Source organism: Pteronotus mesoamericanus, unplaced genomic scaffold (assembly GCF_021234165.1).
Source record: "Pteronotus mesoamericanus isolate MK-2021 breed Mesoamerican mustached bat unplaced genomic scaffold, CSHL_Meso_final scaffold_165, whole genome shotgun sequence".
NCBI lineage: Eukaryota > Metazoa > Chordata > Mammalia > Chiroptera > Mormoopidae > Pteronotus > Pteronotus mesoamericanus.
Window position 1 is genome coordinate 4,269,861 of NW_026555307.1, and position 22,849 is coordinate 4,292,709.

The window sequence follows — 22,849 nt, forward strand, 5'->3', positions numbered from 1 at the left end:
TCTGCCACTTCCAACTAAACAGGCACACTGAGACAAAGAAACATGGCCCAAATGAAAGAACAGGTCAAAGCTCCAAAAATAGAACCAAGTGATGCAGAGATAGCCAACCTATCAGATGCACAGTTCAAAACAGTGGTAATCAGGATGCTCACAGAAGCATCTTTATATCACTTTGCATAGCATTTGTGACTATGGTCGCAAAATGGAGGAAAAAGTGAATGCTATGCAAAGTGATATAAAGAAAAATACACAATGAATCAACAGTAAAGGGAAGGAAACTGAGACTCAAATCAGCAATTTGGAGCAGGAGGAAGAAATAAACATTCAGCCAGAACAGAATGAAGAAACAAGAATTCAAAAAAAATGAGCAGCTTAGGTACTTCTGGGACAAATTTAAGCGATCCAACATCCGAATCACAAGGGTGCCAGAAGGAGAAGAGGAAGAGCAAGAAATTGAAAACTTATTTGAGAAAATAATGAAGGGGAACTTCCCCAATCTGGCCAAGGATATAGTCTTCCAGGAGATCCAGGAAGCTCAAAGTCCCAAAGAACTTGGACCCAAGGAAGCACACACCAAGGCACAACATAATTGCATTACCCAAGATTAAAGATAAGGAGAGAATCTTAAAAGCAGCAATAGATAGGAGACAATTACCTACAAAGGAGTTCCTATAAGATTGTCAGCTGATTTCTCAAAAGAAACCTTGCAGGCAAGCAGAGACTGGCAGGAAGTATTCAAAGTCATGAAAGGCAAGGACCAACATCCAAGATTACTCTATCCAGCAAAGCTATCATTTAAAATGGAAGGGCAGATAGAGTGCTTCCCAGATGAGGTAAAGTAAAAGGAGTTCATTACCAAGCCCATATTATATGAAATATTAAAGGGACTTATCTAAGAAAAAGATGAGGATCAGAAACTATGTAGAGTAAAATGACAAGAAACTCACAACTATCAACAACTGAACCTAAAGAACAAAAACAAATTAAGGAAACAACTAGAACAGGAACAGAATCACAGGATGGAGGTCAGAGAGGAGGAGAAGAGAGGAGAATGGGGAAAAAGACACAGGGAATAAGAAGCATAAATAGTAGGTACAAAGTAGACAGGGGGAGGTTAAGAATAGTATAGGAAATGGAGAAGCCAAAGAACTCACATATATGACCCATGGACATGAACTAAGCAGGAGGAGGGAGGTAATGCTGGTGGAACAAGGATGCAGGGTAGAAAGGAATAAAGGGGAGAAAAAAAATGAGACAACTGTAACAGCATAATCAATAAAATACATATCAAAAAATTTTTAAATGATAGCCTCACTGGGTAAGTTGGCCTTGGTTGTAGGTCCTTGTTTTTCATCACTTTGAACATTTCATGCCATTCCCTTCTGGACTGAAATGTTTCTGTTGAGAAATCAGCTACAGTCTAATTGGTGCTTCCTTGTATGTAGCTATCTGCTTTTCTCTTGTGGCTTTTAGGATTCTCTCCCTGTCTTAAGCCTTGACATTTTAATTATCATGTATCTTGGTGTAGGCCTCTTTGGGTCCCACTGGTTTGGGACTCTCTGAGCTCCCTGGATTTGTGTGCTTTTTTTCCTTCACCAGATTAGGGAAGTTTTCAGTCATTATTTCTTCAAATAGGTTCTTGATCTCTTGCTCACTATCTTCTGGTGTTCCCATGATGCAGATGCTTCTATGTTTCATGTTGTTCAAAATGTTTCTTAAACTCTTCATTTTTTAAAATTCTTTTTCTTTTTGCTCTTCTGCTTGGGTGTTTTTTTCCTACCTTGTCTTCCAAATCATTGGTTTGACCTCTGCTTCATCTGACCTACTGTTTATTCCTACCAGCATATTATTTATTTCAGATATTGCATTCTTTATTTTTGTCTGGTCCTTTTATTTTGGTTTCTATGTGTTTTTTCATGCTGTTGAGTGTCTTTATGGTCATTATTCTAAACTCCCCATCTGATAAATTGCTTGCCTCCATTTCATCTAGACCTTCTTCTGTTTTGTTTTTTCATTTGGGGCCTGTTTCTTGTCTTCTCATTTTGGCTGCCTCTTTAGATTTCTTTCTATGTATTAGGTAGCTCTGCAAAGACTCTGGTGCAGGCCTTTGTCAAATGGTTCTTGTGAGTGACCCTCGGCAACCTGTTTGGAGCTATCAGTGATCCACAGTGTATGGTTTCCTCTGCTGGGCCTGTTTTTGTGCAGAAAGAACCAGGCTCCACACCGAGGTGGGCTTTTACCAGCACCAGATCGGGAAGGCGGGGCGTGGTCAGCTAAAGTCTCAGAGCTCCCAGAGATCTGCCTTGGTTGTTAAACTTAATATAGCCTGAAGCTGTAATCAGCATCCCAGGTTAAGCTCCACAGAGTGGGTCTATTGCTTCCCCTCAGGCTGATGCCACTTGGGGGGAAGTGCTCTGCCTGAGAGGGATGGCCTCTGCAGTATCTGAATGACTCAGCACAGGGACCCTGGTGGCTGTTCCTCCAGTTCTCTCCCAGAGCCGCCAACCCCAGACTTTCCTCACATGTCTCTAGTCCACCCTGTCCTCCCTCTGCTGGAAGCCAGGGTATGCAGCTGCAAACAAAATTTTGTGTGTGGCCCTTTAAGAGGCTTGTTGGGTCTCCAGCCATCTCTCCCTAGCAAACGGAAACCCTACTGCTTTTCACAGCTGGATGTTATCTGTATTCCTTTCTGGCTTTGTTGCTGTAGGCTGGGGAGCCCAGCTTGGTGTTTAGACTCTGCACATCTCAGGGGGACCCCCACAGCTGCTGAAATATCCCTTTGGAGCCTCACCTGCCGCCCTTGGGAGCCCAGCCAGCCCTCTGACACCTCCACACTCCCTACCAGTCACGATGTGGTGAAATGATTTCTTCTGTCTTGTCTTGGTTGTCTTAATTTTATTTTTCAGAAGTTCATATTCAACACCATTTTGTACCAGCCAAGGTGTACAGCGTTGTGACAAGACAACCACACACTTCATAAAGTATTTCCCTCATACCTCCAGCACCCATCTAGTACCATAAACAGCCATTACAACATTATTGAAACTGTTCCCTATGTTGTACCCCACATTCTTGTGACCGCTCTGTAACTACCAGTCTGCCCTTCACCTTCCCTGCCCTGTCCCCCATTTCCCTTCCCCTCTGGAAACTCATCCTGCTGTGTGTATCCATGAGTCTGCCGTAATCCTTCTTGGAGATATCAATGACTTTTTCCCCCTCCCTTCCTCCATTCTTCCCTCCCTCCCTTCCTCATCCTTGGGGTTGAGTGGGGAAGAGGGGAAGAGAGAGAGAAAGAAAGAGAAAAAGAAATATTGAGGCAAGAGAGAAGCATTGATCAACCAGCCATCTCCCGCACATGCCCCAACTGGGGATAGAACCCACAACCTTTTGATGCATGGGACAATGGTCCAACCAGCTGAACCACTCTGCCATGACTGGCTTTTCTTTTTTATACTTATGTTGTCTATCTTTGCTGACTCCTGAAATTGTTCAAGATTCTCACTTTCGTATCATATATCTGTGTGATAGAAATCTTTTAAAATTTATTGAGACTTGTATTACGACCCACATTGATCTTAAAAATAAAATGGCCAGTTATTTTACAAGTAAACTGAGTTTATTCGAGAATAGCAATTCTGGACAAGCATGCTATAACAAAAAATTACAGACAAGCCCAGCAAACAAAGGAGAGGAATGTTACTTTATAGAGAAAAATAAAGAGGAAGTTGGGAAAGGGTGCTTTGAATCAAAGTCCATTGTAGGGAAGCAAGAGATCAGGGTGGTTATGACTTCTCATTGGCTGAATTGTGATGGTGCTTAGCGGCCATCCTGGTTGCTGGGTAAGGAGTAAAATCTTCATTTCTCTTGCTCAGACAGTAAAGTAGAGACACTTCCTGGTGGGAATGTAAGGTATGTTTGCTTTTTCATGTTGGGGCCTGTAATTCATGTTTCTTTCTGGTGGGGTGTGTAATCGACGTCAGGTAATGTAAAGTTAAGGAGTTCATCATCACCAAGCCCATATTATTTGAAATATTAAAGGGACTTATCTAAGAAAAAGATGAAGATCAGAAACTAATTCGTGAGAGCTCCTCCTCTAGGCATCCCATTTCCATTTTAAGTGATGTTTCCTTTATTCATTTATCACACCCAAATTATAGTCTCTCTTGGAAAATGTTCTATCTGTATTTGAGAAGAATATATATTCTGCTGTTGTTGGGTTGAGTGGTCTATAAATGTCTATTGGGTCATAATGGTTGGTAGTGTTGTTCAGGTCTCTGTCTTTATTGGTTTTCTGTGAACTGTTTTATCAGCTCTTGAGAGAAGACAGTTGAGAGCCCCAACTATATAATTATTTTATTTCTTCTCTCAGTTTTACCAGTTTTGCTTTATAAATTTTTTATTTAGAACATAAATTTTGTTATTTAGGAACATTTAAAATTTTTATGTCTTTTTGATAAATTGATCTCTGTGTCATAATTCTTTAATGACCTTGTTTATCTCAGGTAATATTCTTTGATCTGAAGTCTACTTTGTCTGACATTAATGTAGCCCCTCCAGATTTTTTGATTGTTAGCATAGAATATCTTTTTTTTTCTGTCCTGTTAACCTGTTTCACTCTTTATATTTCATGGGTGTTTCTTGCAGGCAGCGTAGCTGGGTCTTGCATTTTTTATTCAGCCTGTCAGCTTCTGCTTTTTAATTGGCTTGTTTAAATAACTTAAACTTAGTGTAATTTATTGAAGTTGTTGGGTTTAAAATTATCACCTGACTATTAATTTTCTATTTGACCTGTGTGTACTTTGTTCTCTTTTCCCTATTTTTCTGACTTCTGGATTTTATGTTGGTACCTTTTATGCTTCTATCATATGTCCTTTGTTAGTGTGTTATCTTTAACTTTTTGTTTTGTACTTTTAGTGGTTTCTTTAGGGTTTATAGCACATATCTTTACTCATCATTCTGCTTTCAAGTACTTCCATTTTCTCTCTTCCCTCCTTTGTTCTGTTATTGTCATATGTTTTGATTCTATATATAATATTAGTCCCACAGTACATTATCATTTTCTCTCTTTCTTCATGTCTCCTTTCCCACCTCCTCCTTTGAAACAAGAGAGAAATTTAATTATTCAACATGTCCTAAAGTCCAGGTAGGTCCTCAGAGCACAGGCTTTTTCTGTCTGTTGGTACTGTCCTTTTTAGATTTTGCCAACATACTCATGCTCCTCAAGTGATTTTTTAAAATTTATTGATTTAGAGAGAGAGAGGGAACCCTTGATTTGTTGTTGTACTTGTTTAGGCATTTATTGATTGATTTTTGTATACGCTCTTACCAGAGATCAGACTTGTAACCTTGGCATGTCGCAACAGCGTTCTAACCAACTGAGCTACCCAGCCAGGGCCCCACAATGATTTACCACATTGTCTCCAGTCTAGTTAGTTGGAAGGGGAAATGAAGAAAGGAAGGCATACCCAGAGGTTACACACAATGCTTCTGCTCCCATTTCTTTGACAACTTTCTCATGTAGCCATGTTAGTTGGAGAAGAAGGCCTGGGATATGTTGTTTCTTTTGGACTGCCAAGTGCCCAGGTGAAAATCATGGGTATTGTTATTTAGAGTGGGAGTTAGTAAACTCTAGCCTGGAGGCCAAACCTGGCCTGCCACCTCTTTCTGTATAACGCTTTCTGTATGTGTGTAAGCCAGAAGTAGATTTCCCATTTCTAAATGATTTTAAAAACCAAAAGAATATTTTGTGATGTATGAAAATTATCAGAAATTCAAATATGTGTCTACAAATAAACTTCCATCGAATGCACCCATGCTAATCTGTCTACATAAGCCTGTGACTGTTTCATGGCAAATGGCAGAGTTGAGTAGTTCCGACAGAGACCCACAAAGCCTAAAAATCTCCGTCTGAGTTTTTATGAAGTAGTTTTCCGGCCCCTGCCTTTGAGGTTGGATTGAACGGGCATTAGAACCTGAATTGTAAATCTCTGGAATTCACTCTCCTGGCTTTTCCTTTTCTTGTACTCTAGCCCCCTTGGCTTTTTTGGACCCTTATGCCACTGTGTCCTTGATTCAGGGAGACTGCCAGGCTCCACCTGTGCCCCCTTTCTCTGCATCCTGAAGCTCTGTCCGAGCAGTGAGCTGGGACAGTCATAGCACTCATCCCCTTTTCCCCATCTCTTAGGGACCGCTGCCCTGCACTGGCCAGGGGCCAGTGTCTGAAAAGCAGTGTTCCTGTGTTTTGTCTGGTTTTATACTTGTTTCTGATTAGAAGGGTAAATTCAGTCCTCGTGATTTCATCTTTGCTGGAAACAGGAGCATCTTTGGTACCATCTCTCTAAAATTCTCTTTTTTTCTTGGTACATCCCTCTTATAGCAAATGTGTATTCTTGCAGATAACAGTCATACCTTGGTACTTACTGGCTTCAGAACTCATGAAACCCATCAAACTCGTTGCATTTAATGAGAAAAAATTGTTTCAGTACTCAGCACTTGTTCAGGACTTGTCACACTTGCTAGAACTTGTATGAGTCATGATGCTACCCCGCAGGAGAAAATCTTCATCACTGGTCACTTGCTTGGTATTCATCGATATCAGCATTCATCATGAGTTCTGGAATGAACGAACGATGAGTTCCAAGGCACCGTGATACACAGTTTGTAATGTAGAGGACTGACTTGCTAGTCAGTGTGAGAAGTAGCAGGGTGGCGGGGTCCAGACCCTTTCTTCAGCAGGCCACCTCTTTTTCTGAAGCTCAGACCACTCCCTTCCCAACATTTCCCCAACCCTTCCTCCCAAGCCCTTTAGAACTTCTGCTTCTAATTATTTTTACTTGAATTGTATGTGCTATTTTTTCTGTCTCTGGAGTGGGACATTCGATTCAATGCCATCTTTATTTTGGCTGTTTTTATATCTGTGGTAGTAAGAACATAAACATTTTTTCCCTATCCTTATTTCTCCAAAAGTTATGGGTGACTTGGGTTCAACACGAAGATTTTTCTGAACCTCACATATTCTGATGTATGTGATATCTAACCATTCCCATAACAGAATGGCTTCCTCCTGTCATTTATTCCCATTTAAAACTGTGGTTTCACCTCACTGCTCTCTTGATTTGCAGCCTGTGTGCTGGATCCCCTAATGTCATCTTCTTTGGGTTACTTCTTTGGCTAGAGCACTACTCCAGTGACTTCTTAGGGAAAGTGGATGTGGGAGGTGAATTTCCTCACTTTGTGTGTGCCTGCCAGTGCCTCTCAGTGTCTGCCTGTCGTATACTAGGTGCGCTGGCAAGGACTGACTTCTGGGTTGAAAATTACTTTCCTGATTACTTAGTATTCACAGGTTTTCATGTGTTTATTGGCCTGTCTTCTTTTGTGAAATTCCTGTACACATATTTTGCCATTTTTTAAATATTGGGTTTTGTTATTATTATGTGCTTTGACAGTTTTTAATATGTTTTGGATATGTCATTTGTCAGATACATGTATCATGAATGAATTTTCTCTCTGTAGCTTATATTATTAATGGAATATTTCTAAAAGCAAAGTTTTTAATTTTTATTAACTCTTAAGTTATCAAGTTTTTATTTTAATGATTTTGTGTCTAATGTAAAAAAATTTTTACTTTCCCTGTGTTTTCTACTTTTGGTTTTACATTTAGTTCTACAATCCATTTCAAGTTAATGATGTGGGTTTAACAGTCAGGGTTAAACATAGTTAAAAGAGAAAAATGACAATAAATATGTGCTTATCAGTAATCACTTTAAATGTAAATAGCTTAAATTGAAGACATAGGGTAGCTGAATGGATAAGAAAACAAGACTCGCATATATGCTGTTTAAAGAGACCCACCTCAGAATGAAAGATACACACAGGCTAATAGTAAAGGGATGGAAAAAGATACTTTCTGAAAATGGGAAGGAAGGAGAAGCTGGGGTAGCAATACTTAATATCTGACAAAATAGACTTTAAAACAAAGGCTTTAGTAAGAGACCAAGAAGGACACTACATAATGATAAAGGGAGCCACCCAACAAGAGGTTATAACCCTTGTAAACATTTATGCGCCAAACATAGGAGCACCAAGTATATAAAACAAATCATGACAGACATACAGGAAAAGACTGGCAGTAATGGATCTTCCAGACAGAAAGTCAGCAAGAAAATGGTGGCATTAATGTTACACTAGATCAAGTGGATTTAATTGATCTCTTCAGAGCATTTCACCCCAAAGCATCAGAATATACATTCTTTTCAAGTGCACATGGAATATTATCTTGGATAGTCCAACTGTTAGGACACAAACAAGTCTCAGTAAATTTAAGAAGATTGAAATCGTATCAGGCATCTTTTCTGACCATAATGGCATGAAACTAGAAATCAATCACAAGAAAAAAACTAAAAAACACAGACATGGAGGCTACAAAACAATGAATGGGTTAACCATGAGGTCAAGGAAGAAATTGAAAGATATCTTGAAACAAATGGAAATGAGAACACAACAGCCCAAAATCTATGTGACACAGTGAAAGCAGTCCTAAGAGGGAAATTCATAGCATTGCAGGCCTATCCCAAGAAACAAGAAAAATCTTAAATAAACAATCTAGCTTTACACTTAAAGGAACTTAAGAAAGAACATCAAACAAAGGCAAAAGTTAGTAGAGGGAAGGAAATATACAGATTAGAGCAGAAATAAATGAAGTAGAGTCTAAAAAAATCAATACAAAAGATCAGTGAAACCAAGAGCTTGTTCTTTGAAAGGTAAACCTTTAACCACATTCATCAAGAAAAAGAGAGGGCACAAATAAAATTAGAAGTGAAAGAGGATAAATTACAACTGACACCAAAGAAATACAAAGATTGTAAGAAAATATTATGAACAATTATATGCCAAAAATTGGACAACTGGAATGAAATGGATAAATTCCTAGAAACAGACAGTTTTCCAAAACAGTATCAGGAAGAATCAGAGAATCTGAGTAGACAGATTACAACTAGTGAAATTGAAGCAGTAATTTAAAAAAACTCCCAACAAACAAATGTCTTGGGCTCGATGCTTCACAGGTGAATTATATCAAAATTCAAAGAAGAACTAATACCTATCCTTCTCAAACCACTCCAGAAAATTCAAGAGGAGGGGAGACTCCCAAGCTCATTTTATAAGGCCAGCATTATCCTAATTCCAAAATCATATAAAGACACTAAAAAGAAAGAAAATTATAGGCCAGTATCCCTAATGAACACAGATGTTAAAATCTTGAACAAAATATTAGCAAACTGGATCCAGTAATACATTGAAAAGATTATATACCATGATCAAGTGGGACTTATTCCAGGGATGCAAGGTTGGTACAGTATCCACAAATCAATAAGTGTGGTTAAACAAAATGAAGAATAAAAGCCACATGAGCCCTTGCCAGTGTGGCTAAGTTGGTTGGAGTGTTGTCCTATAGACTGAAAGTTGCTGGTTTGATTCCCAGTTAGGGCACATACTCAGGTTGTGGGTTTAATCCCTCTTCAGGGTGCACATGAGAAAGCAACCAATCGATGTTTCTTGTGTCACTGTTTCTCTTCTTTTTACTCTAAAAACAATGGAAAAAGTGTCCTCGGGTGAGGATTAAAAAAGAAAAAAAAGAACTCTCCCACATGATCATATAAGTTGATGCAGAAAAAGCATTTGATAAAATCCAGCACCCATTTATGATAAACTCCTAGCAAAGTGGAAACAGAGGGAACATACCTCAGGGTCATAAAGGCCATGTTTGATAAACCTGCAGCCAACATCATACTCAGTGGGCAAAACCTGCAAGTTTTTCTCTTAAGGTTGGGAACAAGACAGGGATGTCCACTTTCAAAACTCTTACTTAACATAGTACTGGAGTCCTAGCCACAGTAATCAGAGAAGAAGAAGAAATAAAAGGTATCCAAATTGGAAAGGAAGAAGTAAAACGCATTATTTACAATTGACATGGTAGTGTATATAGAGAATCCTAAAGATTCCACCAAAAAACTATTAGAACTGATAAATGAATTCAGTTAAGTAGCAGGACACAAAATAAATATCCAGACATTTTTGCATTTTTTATATACCAATAATTAACTATCAGAAAGGAAAACTTAAGAAAACAGTCCTATTCACAGTGGCTTTAAAAAGAAAACAAAAAAAACAAAACCTAGGAAGAAATTTAACCAAGATTGTAAAAGACCTGTATTTAGAAACTCATAAGACTGAAGAAAGACACTGAAAAAGATACAAATTAAGTGGAAGCATATATTTTGTTCATGGATAGGAAGAATTAACATCATTAAAATGTCCATACTACCCAAAGCAGGCTGTAGATTCAATGCAATTTCTATCAAGATAACAATAGTGTATTTCACAGGACCAGAACAAATATTCCAAACATTTATGTGGAACCACAAAAGACCCCAAATAGCCACAGTAATCTTGAGAAAGAAGAATGAAATTGGAGGAATCATGCTACCTGTTATCAAACTGTACTACAAGACCATAGTAATTAAAACAACCTGGTACTGGCATGAAAACCGACATATAGATCAATGGAACAGAGTGGAGAGCCTAGAAATTAACCCACGTCTTTATGGTCAATTAATATTGGACAAAAGAGGCAAAAACATGCAATGAGGTGAAGATAATTTCTTCAATAATTAGTGTTGGGAGAGTCAGGCAGATAACATGCAACAAAATGAAACTAGGCCACCTTCTTTCACCATATACAAGAACTGGATTAAAGACTTAAATGTTAGACTTGAAACCATAAAAATCCTAGAAGAAAACATAGGGAAATCTTGGACATTTTTCATAGCAATTTTTTTTCTGATATATCTCCTCAGGCCAGGAAAAGAAAAGGAAAAATAAACAAATGGGACTACACCCAACTAAAAAGTTTTTGCACAGCAAAGGAAAATATCAACAAAATGAAAAGACAATCCACAGAATGGGAGAACATATCCACCAATGATACATCTGATTAGGGGTTAATGTCAAAAACTTACAAAGAACTTGTAAAAGTCAACACCAGTAAAACAAACTCCAATTAAGAAATGGACAAAAGACTCGAATAGACACTTCGCAAAAAGGACATACAGATGACCAGTAGACATGAAAAGGTGTTCAACATCACTAAGAGAAATGCAGTTTAAAACCATAATGAGATATCACCTCATATTTGTCATAATGGCTGTCATCAATAAATCAACAAACAAAAAGTGTTGGCAAGTATGTAGAGAAAAGGGAACCCTCATGCACTGTTGATGGGAAGGCAGACGGGTGCAGCCACTGTGGAAAACAGCATAGAGTTACCTCCAGAAATTAAAAATGGAACTGCATTATGACCCAGAGATTCCACTTCTGGGAGTTCATCCAGAGAAGCCTGAAACACTAATTCAAAAGAATATATGCACCCCTATGTTCATTGCAGTGTTATGTATAGTAGCCAAGATTTGGAAGCAGCCCAAGTGTCTTAACTGTAGATGAGTGGATAAAAAAGTTGTGGTACATTTTACACAGTGGAATACTACTAGGCTGTAAAAAGAAGGAAATTTGCCCTGGCTGGGTGGCTTTAGTTGGTTAGAGCATCGTCCTGTACACCAAAAAGGTTGTAGGTTCAATCCCTGGTCAAGGCACATACCTAGGTTGTGAATTCAGTCCTTGGTTGGTGGACATATGGGATGTAACAAGTCGATGTTTCCCTCATATCAGTGTTTCTGTCTCTCTGTGTTTCTCCCTTCTTCTCTCTCTAAATCAATAAATATACCCTGGGATGAGGATTAAAAATTTTTTTTAAATAAATGGGAATCCTACCCTTTTTGACAACATGGATGGACCCTGGAAAGCATTATGCTAAGTGAAATAAGCCAGTCAGAGAAAGACAAGTACCATGTGATTTCACTCATGTGAAATCTAATGAATAAAATGAACTAACAAGCAAATATAGACAGACTCAGAGAGAGCAGGCTGACAGCTATTGAGGGTGGGGTGGTTGGGGTGGGTGGGAGGTGGAGGGATGGAGAAAAACCTCATGAACACTGACAGCAGTGTGGTGACTGCCAGGGCGCAGGTGGAGGAGGGTGGAGGGAGGAAATGGTGATGGACAGAGACTTGACTTAGGTATACAGTGTACAGATGATGAATTGTGAAGTGTGCTTGCACAATTTTGTTAACCAGTGTCACCGCAATAAATTCAATAAAAAGGAAAAAGTATTTTAAAAACCCCAAATAGTCGTTTTGTGTGGTTTTTTTTAACATGAGTATATGGTTGCTTCTAGTATGCATCATATTGTATTTGTGGTGATCCATCTCCTAGGTAAGAAGAAGGATTTCTGGGTCAAAAGGTGATTCTATTAGACATTGTCAGGTACCTGTCCATAGGTGCCTCCTCATCCTGGACTCCACTGGGCATCTGGGGAGACTGTGTCTCTTTGCCCACAGCTGCACTGGCAGAGTGTCCCAGGTGTTTGGATATTTTTCAGTCTGCAAGTGAGAAATAGTATCTTAGTTTCCATTTCTCTTACTGTAAGTGCCACCTATGATTTTGTAACAAGCCATGTACATTTATTGTGATTAAATATGCATTTGGACTTATTTTCATCATGTTGTGTTTTAAATTTTTTCATTATTTTCTTTGCTTTTTCCCCATTTTCTGAGATTTGTTGAATTGATCTTTTTTCCTTTTTACTCTTTTATATATCAATTTATTTCTTAGTCTTGAAATCTTTATATACTTAGAGTTTTTAAAACAAGGTTTAAAGATAATCAGTATTTCTCATTAAGAAACTTCCATTTTTGTTCTCATTAATGTCTAAAATTTTACTTTTAACTTGGTTATTGTTGTACATATGTATTTTGTGTTAAGTTCTTTGGAACTGAAGTGCTTGGTTTTGAATTCCAGATCCACTCTTTATTAGTGGAATAAACATAGGTAAGTTATTTGACCTCACCGTGCCTCATTTTACCATCTGAAAAAGGAGGAAACCATTGTACCACATAGAAACCAAAGAGGAGTCAATAAAGTAATTACCATAATACCTACCACATAAAATTTAATTATTTAATTCATACTGCTAGTACAGAGAACACAGTTTAAGATCCCCTAGGGTAGCCATTTTTAAAAATACATTTCTTGAGGAAGAGAAAAAAGCAGTGCTCCAAATCCCTGAGATTGGAGAACCACCACCCATAGAACTAGGGAGAACCAATGGCAGAGAAACTTTTCTACATCACTACCAGCAAAGCAAACATATTAAGTCCACCCAGATCCCATTTTAAAGCCATTTTTTTCCTTTTCTATTTTATTGAATTTATTGTGGTTACATTGGTTAATAAAATTATATAGGCTTCAGGTGTACAATTTTAGGACGCATCGTCTCTATATTGTAGCATGTGTTCACCACCCAAAATCAAGTTTCCTTCTGTCACCATTTACCCTCCCCATTACCCTCTTCTACCTCACACCGCCCCCTTTCCCTCTGATAATCACTGTTGTGTGTGTCTTTGAGGTTTTGTTTTTTGCTTATTCTCTACATCTTTTTCACTCAGCCTCTCAAACCCTCTCCTCTCTGACAGTTGTCAGTCTGTTTTCTGTCTCTATGGGTCTGTTTCTATTTTGTTTGTTAGTTTATTTTGTTAATTAGATTCCACACGTAAGTGAAATCATTTATTTGTCTTTCTCTGACTGGCTTATTTCACTCAGCCTAATCCTCTTCAGGTCTGTTGATGCTGTCGCTAAAAATAAGACTTCTTTCTTTTTTATGGCTGAGTAGTACTCTATTGTGTACATGCACCATAGCTTTTTTATTCACTCATCTACTGATGGGTACTTTGGCTGCTTCCAAATCTTGACTATTAACTAACACTGCAATGAACATATAGAATACTTGGTACATAATAACATACTAAGTAAATGTTGGTTATTAATATTACTGCACTACTGGTTTATTTTACTTCTTTCTCAAGAACATATGTTTATAGTTCTTTCAGTAGGGGGCTGTGGGTACTATATGTTTAAAATGTAATAAACTGAATGCAGCATTCTAGGTTCTTAGTTATTTTCCTTCAACATTAAAGATAGTGCATTTTTTTTTCTGATCTGGGAATCTGTTGATTATTCTTTTGTAAGTTACGGGTATGTTCTGTTGATTGACTTTTTAGATTTTGTCTTGATATTCTGCAGTTTATTTAAAGTGTATTTAAGAGTGGATGGCTCAATATTCACTTTATTAACACTTGGAATTGTTCAGATTCAGAATTCATGTCTAACTTGAGTTTATGAAAAGTAAATTGTGGTATTTTCACACTGACTGGTGTGGCTCAGTTGGGTATCATTCCGCAAACCAAAAGATTACCAGTTTGATTCCCAATCAGGGCACATACCTGCATTGGGGGTTTGATCTCCTGTTGGGGTGTGTGCAAGAGGCAGCTGATCAATGTTTCTCTTTCACATCGATATTTCTCTCTCACATGGATGTTGCTCTTTCTCTCTTTCTCACTTCCTCCTCCTCTCTCTAAAAATAAACATATAAGATCTTTTTTAAAAATTCTAATGTTTTCCAAGATTTTTCCTCCTCCTCAATCTATTAGACATAAATGTTTTTTCATTTATCAGTCACTTTTTAGCATTTCTGAATTTTTAAATTTTTCTGAACTGATTTCTGAGAGGCTTTTTAAATTATATTTTATTGATTATACTATTACAGTTGTCCCAATTTTTCCCCCTTTACCCCCCAACCCAACACCCACCCACTCTCTCAGGCACTCCCCACACCATTGTTCATGTCCATGGATTATGTGTACAAATTTGTTGGCTACTCCATTTCCTATACTGTACTTTACATCCCATGGCTATTCTGCAACTACCTATTTGTACTTCTTAATCCCCTCACCTCTTCACCCATTCCCTTACAGCACCCTTTCTTTGTACAGCCATCAAAATGCTCTCCATATCCATGATTATGTCTCTGTTCTTCTCATTTGCTTAGTTTGTTTTTTAGATTCAATTGTTAATAGATATGTATTTATTACCACATTGTTGTTCATAGTTTTGATCATATTTTTACATTTAACATTTGATTTAATAGTGGTTTAGTGGTAATGAACTCCTTTAGTTTTTTCTTGTCTGGGAAACTCTTTATCTGCCCTTTAATTCTAAATGATAACTTTGCTGGGTAGAGTAATCTTGGATGTAGATCCCTGCTTTTCATGACTTTGAATATTCCTTGTCAATCCATTCTACCTTGCATTTTCTTTTGAGAAATCAGCTGAGTCTTATGGGAACTCTCCTGTAGGTAACTAACAGCTTTTCTCTTGCTGCTTTTAAGATTCTCTATCTTTTTTCAAAAAATATTTTTATTTATTTATTTTTAGAGGGGAAGGGAGGGAGAAAGAGAGGAAGAGAAACATCAATGTGTAGTTGCATCTCGAGTGCCCCCTGCTGGGGACCTGGCCTGCAACCCAGGCATGTGCCCTGACTGGGAATCGAACCAGCGACCCTTTGATTCACAGGCTGGTGCTCAGTCCACTGAGCCACACCAGCCATGGCTCTTCTTTATCTTAACCTTTGGCATTTTAATTATAATGTGTCTTGGAGTGGGCCTCTTTGCATCCATTTCATTTGGGACCCTCTGTGCTTCCTGGACTTGCATATCTATTTCCTTCACCAAATTAGGGAAGTTTTCCTTCATTATTTTTTCAAATAGATTTCCAATTTCTTGCTCTTTCTCTTCTCCTTCTGGCACGCCTATGATGTAAATGGTTGAAGTTGACTCAGAGGCTGCTTACAGTATCCTTATTGTTTTTGGATTCTTTTTTCTTCTTGTTCTAATGGGTTGTTTTTTGCTTCCTTATGTTTCAAATCATTGATTTGACTCTCAGTTTTAGCCACTCTACTGTTGTTTCCCTATAAATTGTTCTTTTTTAAAAAAAGATTTTATTTATTTTTTAGAGAGAGAGAAAGGGAGGGAGAAAGAGGGAGAGAAACATCAATGTGTGGTTGCTTCTTTTGCGACTTTGCGCCAGCCCACAACCCAGGCATGTGTCCTGACTGGGAATTGAACCAGTAACGCTTTGCCTCGCAGTCCAGTGCTCAATCCACTGAGACATGCCAGGCAGGGCCCTGTAAGTTGCTCTTTATTTTAATTAGCATATCCTTCATTTCTGATTGAATCTTTTTTATGCTTTTGAGTCCTCACTAAGTTCCTTGAGCATTGTTATAACCAGTGTTTTGTACTCTGCATCTGTTAAGATTGATTATCTCCATTTTGTTTATATCTTTTTATGGAGTTTCGAGCTGTTGTTTCATTTGGGCCATTTTCTTTGTATCCTCATTTTGGCAGCCTCCCTGTGTTTGTTTCTATGTGTTAGATAGAGCAGCTATGTCTCCCAGGCTTTGTAGAGTGGTCTAATGTAGTAGGTGTCCTGTAGGGTCCAGTGGCACACCTCCCCTACACTCAAGCTGGGTACTTAAGGTGCGTCCCTGTGTGGGCTGAGTACACCCTCCTCTTGTAGTTGAGCCTTGGTTGCTGTTGGTAGGTAAATGGGAAGGATTTCCCCAGGCCAGTCTGCTGCAAGGACTGGCTGTGACCTCTCACCACCAACCTCCACCCTCCACCCTCCATGGAGAGTCATCTGTTCAGGGGCAGAGTCGTGGTGCTCTGACATGGTCTGTAGCTGGGTACGCAGGATTGGGGTTTTCTGGGGTGGTGCAGGCCAAGGCCAGCCCCTACCTGTGTTCTGCTTGGGTCTACCCAGCCTGAGCTATAAAGCAATTTGAGATGGCTGCTACTTGTGATGGGCTTGGAGATTCCCAGGCAAAAGCAGGCTTTGAATTTAGGCTGCTGCTGCTAGTGCTGGGCCTGGGACCACTTAGAAAGAGGTATGGGGGTTAGGGGCTCACTGAGGCTGGCCGTTGCTTGTTTGAGATTTAGGAAGTTGTGAAGCATGGGCCAAGACCAGCCATTCATATGGAAAAGCATCTTGGGTGGGACAGAGTCTCAGGGGATCTCCAGGGCAGAGCAAACAGTGTTAGCCAGGTTGATGGAGTCTCAGATATGGCACCAGCCTGCTGGCTCGGTGACCCTGTTGGAGAGGGTTCAGAAGAGGGACAGTGGCTTCTGTGCACCTTTCTGTCTGGGAGAAAGGTATCCCACAGCTTTCACTTTGTATGCCATTGGTGCCTTTCAAACTGCTATCCCAGTGCTGGAGTTCAGAAGGAGTGAGTTTGAATAAGTCTGTGTATGGGTTTTTTTTAAGAGGAACTGCTTGGGACTCCAGAAATTTATTCTACTGACCTACTGACTTAATCCCTGCTGCGTTTTGCAGCCAGATGTTATGGGGACTGGCACTGGAATCCTGGGCTAGGGCTGGGAGTCCTCATTCCCAAGATATCCCTCCCAAATTTTTATCCACCACTCATGGATGTGGGACCAGCCCATTCAGTGTCTCCACCCCTTCTACCAGTCTGGATGGATGTGTTTGTTTTGTTTTTTTAATTCCATAGCTGTTAAGACTTCCACTTAACTTGATTTCTGCCTGTTCTGAGTGATGGTTTTTCTGTAGTTGTAATTTTGATGTTGTATGAGGAGGTGAGCTGTGTCTACCTATGTCACCATCTTGAATAGAAGTCTGAGAGATTTTCTTAATTTAATTCTTTATTTTTAAAAAAAGATTTTATTCATATTTAGAGAGAGGAAGGGAGGGAGAAAGAGGGAGAGAAATAGTGGTGTGCAAGAGATAAATTGATCAGTTGCCTATCATGCACTCCCAAGTGGGGACCTGGCCCGTACCCAGGCATGTGCCCTGACTGGGAGTAGAACCAGCAAGCTTTTGGTAGGCAGGCTGGCACTCAATCCAGTGAGCCACGCCAGCCAGGGCTTTATTTAATTCTTTAAATACTCATTTTCTATTTGCTTCTAGCCCAGTATTTACTCCATCTTTCGAGTTTTCAATTTTACGACTATATTTTAGTGCTTAGAATTTTAGTGTTTCTTTTTATGTGTACCTGTCTTTTCATGTCCCCTTCTTTTGTTTCATGTGTACTAGTCCTTCTTTTATCTCTTGAGTATTTTAAATAGATTTATTGTAGAGTCCTTTTTAGACTGCTGTTTTGTCTCTATTTTTTGAGGTGTGAATCTCCACCTCCTCACAGACCTTTGTGAGGTGTTTATTATTTTTTTTAACACTTATGATTACATTAATCTAATTTGTCATTTTGTTTGAAAGCTTGCGTTATATTGACATTTTCTCTCCCTTTTTCAATCTTCACCTGAGGATATGTGTATGGATTTGAGAGAGAGAGGAAGGGGAAGAGAGAGAAAGAAGTGTAAGAGAGAACATCGATTGGTTGCCTCCTGTATATGTCCTGACCAAGGACTGAACCCTTAACGTTTTGGTATATGGGACAATGCTCTAACTAACTGAGCCACCTGGCCAGAGATTGGACATTATTTCTTAGCAAATTTCATATACTACCTACACTGTTGGCTCCATATCAGAGTTTGTGTTTTTGATTGTAAGTTTACATTATTATAATATAATTTCAGACTCAAAAGATCATGTGACATGCAGACTTGGGTTCTAAATTACTCTAAAGAAGGATCAGATCCATTTACAGTATAAACTCACATTTCCAGTGTTAGCTGTTTATTTCAATGATTTATGTTATTCAGTAGGTGAAAGGTACACCTTGTCATTTTAATTTGTATTTCTCTTATTGGATACTTACAGTAAACACTTTTCCAGAATTGCCTCTGTAGTACTCTAATAATTCATTACTGGGTTGAATTTCTTCTGTTTTTCATTTCTTTGAAGTCATATCTTATTTTTTACACAAATGTAATTGCCTTACTTAATTATCCATATTATTCACTAAACAATTTTTGTCACTTTTTAAAAGTCAGATTTAGTGCTGGATTATAAAGATATTTGAAAGAATCTTCTGCAAAAGTTTGCCACCTTCTGGTAATTCAAATTCAGCCTGTTTTCTAGCATCTTTTCTATCTCCTGTGCTGTTAAGAAGTGTGCAAAACTGTGATCCCAAACCATTGCTGAGACATGACTTACAGTTGGTATTCCAGTTTTTGCTATATAGCTAACATTTCATAATACTTAGTCGTGTAAAGCAACCATTTTATAATGCTCATAAAGTCTGTGTTCAGAATAGGCCCAGCAGGAAGGCTTTATCTCCGTTCCACAGTGTCTGAAAGCTGGTGGTGACTAAATAGTTGGATTCATTTGAAGACTTATTCAGTCATATGTCTAGCAGTTGATGCTGGCTTTCGGCTGGGACTTCAGCTTGGTCTGTCATATGAAATATTTATAGTGGCCTTTCATGTCATTGCTTGGACTTCCTCACAACATGTTGGCTGGGTTTCAGAAGTGAGCATCCAGGAGAGCAAGCCACAGTATATGACATCTGTGTGATCCAGCTTTAGATGTCACATAATGCCACTTCAGTGTTGTTTATAAGCTCACCAGCTCAAGGGAAAGGAATATAGAGCTCATTTCTCAGTGGGGGAAGTGTCAGAGCCACACTGTCAGAAGAGCTTGTGTGTTGGGAGACATATTATGGCCCTCTTTGAAAAGGAGAATATGCTAAGTTATGACAATAAAATATGTTTAGTTATTAGTAAGACAGTAGAAGAATTTTTAAAGCAAGCATTTTTTTAAAATAAGTGTTGAAACAATATTTAAAAATTTAATCCCCTCAAGTAAGATTTAATATAGAATTCTATTCCATAATCATTTTAAGTATTAAGATTTTATGATTATGCTTTTAAATTATAATTGTTTTATCCTGTTTTATCTTTATTAATAACAATTTTTATTACTATTTTTATTTTTCAGATAAAACTGTAAGATGTAAAATGGATTCCTTGAGTAAATCACCTAAAAAGAAATCTGAAGAGAAACAACAGTGCATCTCTTTAAAAGATGTAAATAAGGTTGTATTTTAAAATGTTCATTAAACATAAAGTTCATGTTATGTTAATTTTAGAGTATTCTCTTTTAAAATCTAGGAATCAAAAATAGGTTTTCTGTTTAAAAAATCCTTGTCTATGATAGTTCCATTCATGAAAAAATATAGTTTTCTTGTTTACTCTATTTTAAAAGAACAAGAACTCCAGCTTCCACCTTGTTCTTAGCCTAGTGGCCTCTCTACAAAATCTGGTATTTGTCTTTATTTTAACAAGGGTATGAGAATCTGGGTTAATGGGACACTATAATAGTTAAGTTCAGGACTAACCTGTCCTTCCAGTCCCTTTGACAAGGTAGGTGGAAGTAATTAGAACATTTTTAAAAAAAGATTTTATTTATTTATTTTTAGAGGGAGGGGAAATGAGAGAGAAAGAGAGGGAGAGAAACATCAGTTTGTGGTTGCCTGTCATACACCCCCAACTGGGGACCTGGCCCTCATCCCAGGCATGTGCCCTAACTGGGAATCCAACCGTCAACCCTTTGGTTCACAGGCTAGTGCTCAGTCCACTGAGCCACACCAGCCACAGCTAATTACAGGATATTTTAAATACTGAAATGCCAGCTCTCTGCTATGTGGACATTTCAATCTAGTAGGTATAACAATGGCATGATCAGTTCTTTGTCTCTCTATACCTGTGTTGCCTGAAAATTATCTGAGATGGTTATTGATGAGAAAAATTCCCTTGGAATTTTGATTCACCAAAAATATGAATTTTGCTAGCATACATACTCTTTGGTAAAATTTTTTACAGTGTGTTGAATCTTCAGTGTACTGGCCAACAAAAAGAGGCATAACCATATATGCTGATCCAGATATAGATATACCAGCACCCAGGTATGATTTGAAAATTTAGTGTAATTGACTAGAGTCTTAAGTGTAATACTGTTTTGTATAAGATTGATGATAGCAGTATTCAGTTTAAAAATAAACTGGCCCTGGAAATTTTGGTTAAACATATATTAATTTAAAGAAAAATTTTGTGATAACTGGTTAGCAGCACAGTTCACCAAAAACTGGTAGTGGCTCTAGAGTCTTCTGTTTCCTTGTCAAAGTTGTTATAAGGTAGGTCCAGCGAAGTTGTCTTGATGTAAAGAGTGGCTAGATGTTGGCCAGATGACAACACTTCTTGGTGGAAAGAAAAGGATGGTTGTTATCTTCTTGAAATTGAGTATGAAAGAGTTTTGACTGTAACCCTGTCCTCATTAATATACATGTAACCCTGTCTTCATTAACATACATGTCAGTGACAATAATGAAGTCACAGAAAGGATGTAATATTATACTGCCTCGTACCGAGTGTAGGATCTTAAAATAGTGTGCTTTCATTTCTCTCCTCCTGGGCTCTATGGTAGTGTTGTTATACATTTTATTTATACATTTGTTATAAATGTTCGAATCTATAGTCATTTGTGTTTAACCAGTTATCCTTTAGAGAGATTTAAATAAAAAATAATAAGAAAAAAGCTCCCAGAAAGAGCAAGAAAGTGAAAAGAGACTAAAAAAGAATGAAGAGGTGTTTAGAGAAATGCAGGACAACCTGAAACATAATAATATCCATATAATGGCAACACCAGAAGGAGAAGAGGAGCAAGGTATAGAGAACCTGTTTGAAAATGGAATGATGGAAAACTTCCCTAATTGGAGGAGAGAAAAAGTCATGCAAGTCCAGGAAGCACAGAGGGTCCCAATCAAGAAGAACCCAATGAAGCCCACTCTAAGACACATCATAATTAAAATGGAAAATTTCAAAGACAAACAGAGAATCCTAAAGGCAGCAAGAGAGAAACAGGTAGTAACATAAAAGAGCTGACTTCTCAACAGAAACACTACAAGCCAGAAGGGAGTGGCAAGAAATACTCCAATAATGAAAAACAAAGGCCTTCAACCAAGACTGCTCTACCCAGCAAGGCTCTCAGTTAAAATGGAAGGTGAAATGAGGAGTTTCCCAGACAAAAGAAGGCTAAAAGAATAATACACCTCTGCCAAACCAGCACTGCAAGAAATGCTAAAGGGACTGCTTTAAGAAGATGAAGGAAAAGAGTGAGAGAGAGAGAGAGAAGAACACAGGTACAAAGGGAAAAAAATGAATAAGTACCTATCAATAATAACCTTAAATGTAAATGGATTAAATACTCCAATTAAGAGACATAGGGTAGCTGAGTGTATAAGAAAACATGACCTGCACATATGCTGACTACAAGAGACCCACCTCAGAACAAAAAGACCTACGTGGACTGAAAGTAAAGGATTGGAAAAAAATATTCCAAGCAAATGGACAGGGGGAAAAAAAAGCTGGGATAGCAATACTTAGACAAAATAGACTGCACAACAAAGGCCATAAAAAGAGATACAGAACAACACTCATAATACTCAAAGGAAGACTCCATCAAGAAAACATAAACATTGTAAACATATATGCACACAATATAGGAGCACCCAAATATACAAGAAAAATCTTGGAGGACTTCAAGAAAGAAAGAAGACAGTCTTGAAAGAAGACAGCAACACACATATACTAGGGGATTTTAACACCCCACTGTCAACAATGGATAGATCTTCCAAACAATGTATCAACAAGGATATTGTGGAACTGAACGATGCATTAGATCAAATAGACTTAACTGATGTACATAGAACCTTTCATTCCAAAGAAGCAAAATACACATTCTTTTCAAATGCACATGGAATATTTTCAAAGACCAGTTATCAGACCTCACGATAGGACACAAAACAAGCCTTAACAAATTTAAGAAAATTGAAATCATATCAAGTGTTTTCTTGGACCACAAGGGCTTGAAACTCGAAACCAACCTCAAGATAAAAACACAAAAATTTTCAAACTCATGGGGACTGAATAGC

The 22,849-nt window shown here is 38.2% G+C and overlaps 2 protein-coding genes across 2 annotated transcripts in view; both read left to right on the forward strand.

The window, feature by feature from the left end:
- Positions 1-22,849, forward strand: part of RPL13 (ribosomal protein L13) — a 241,807-nt gene that overhangs the window by 126,896 nt on the left and 92,062 nt on the right. The gene's annotated exons all lie outside the window — the stretch shown is intronic.
- The window catches only part of TDRD12 (tudor domain containing 12), an 84,978-nt gene that overhangs the window by 21,510 nt on the left and 40,619 nt on the right, over positions 1-22,849 (forward strand). Inside the window, exons 8-9 of the mRNA XM_054588971.1 lie at positions 19,858-19,955; positions 20,742-20,824. Coding sequence (XP_054444946.1) covers positions 19,858-19,955; positions 20,742-20,824 — 181 coding nt within the window. The remainder of the gene's footprint in view (positions 1-19,857; positions 19,956-20,741; positions 20,825-22,849) is intronic.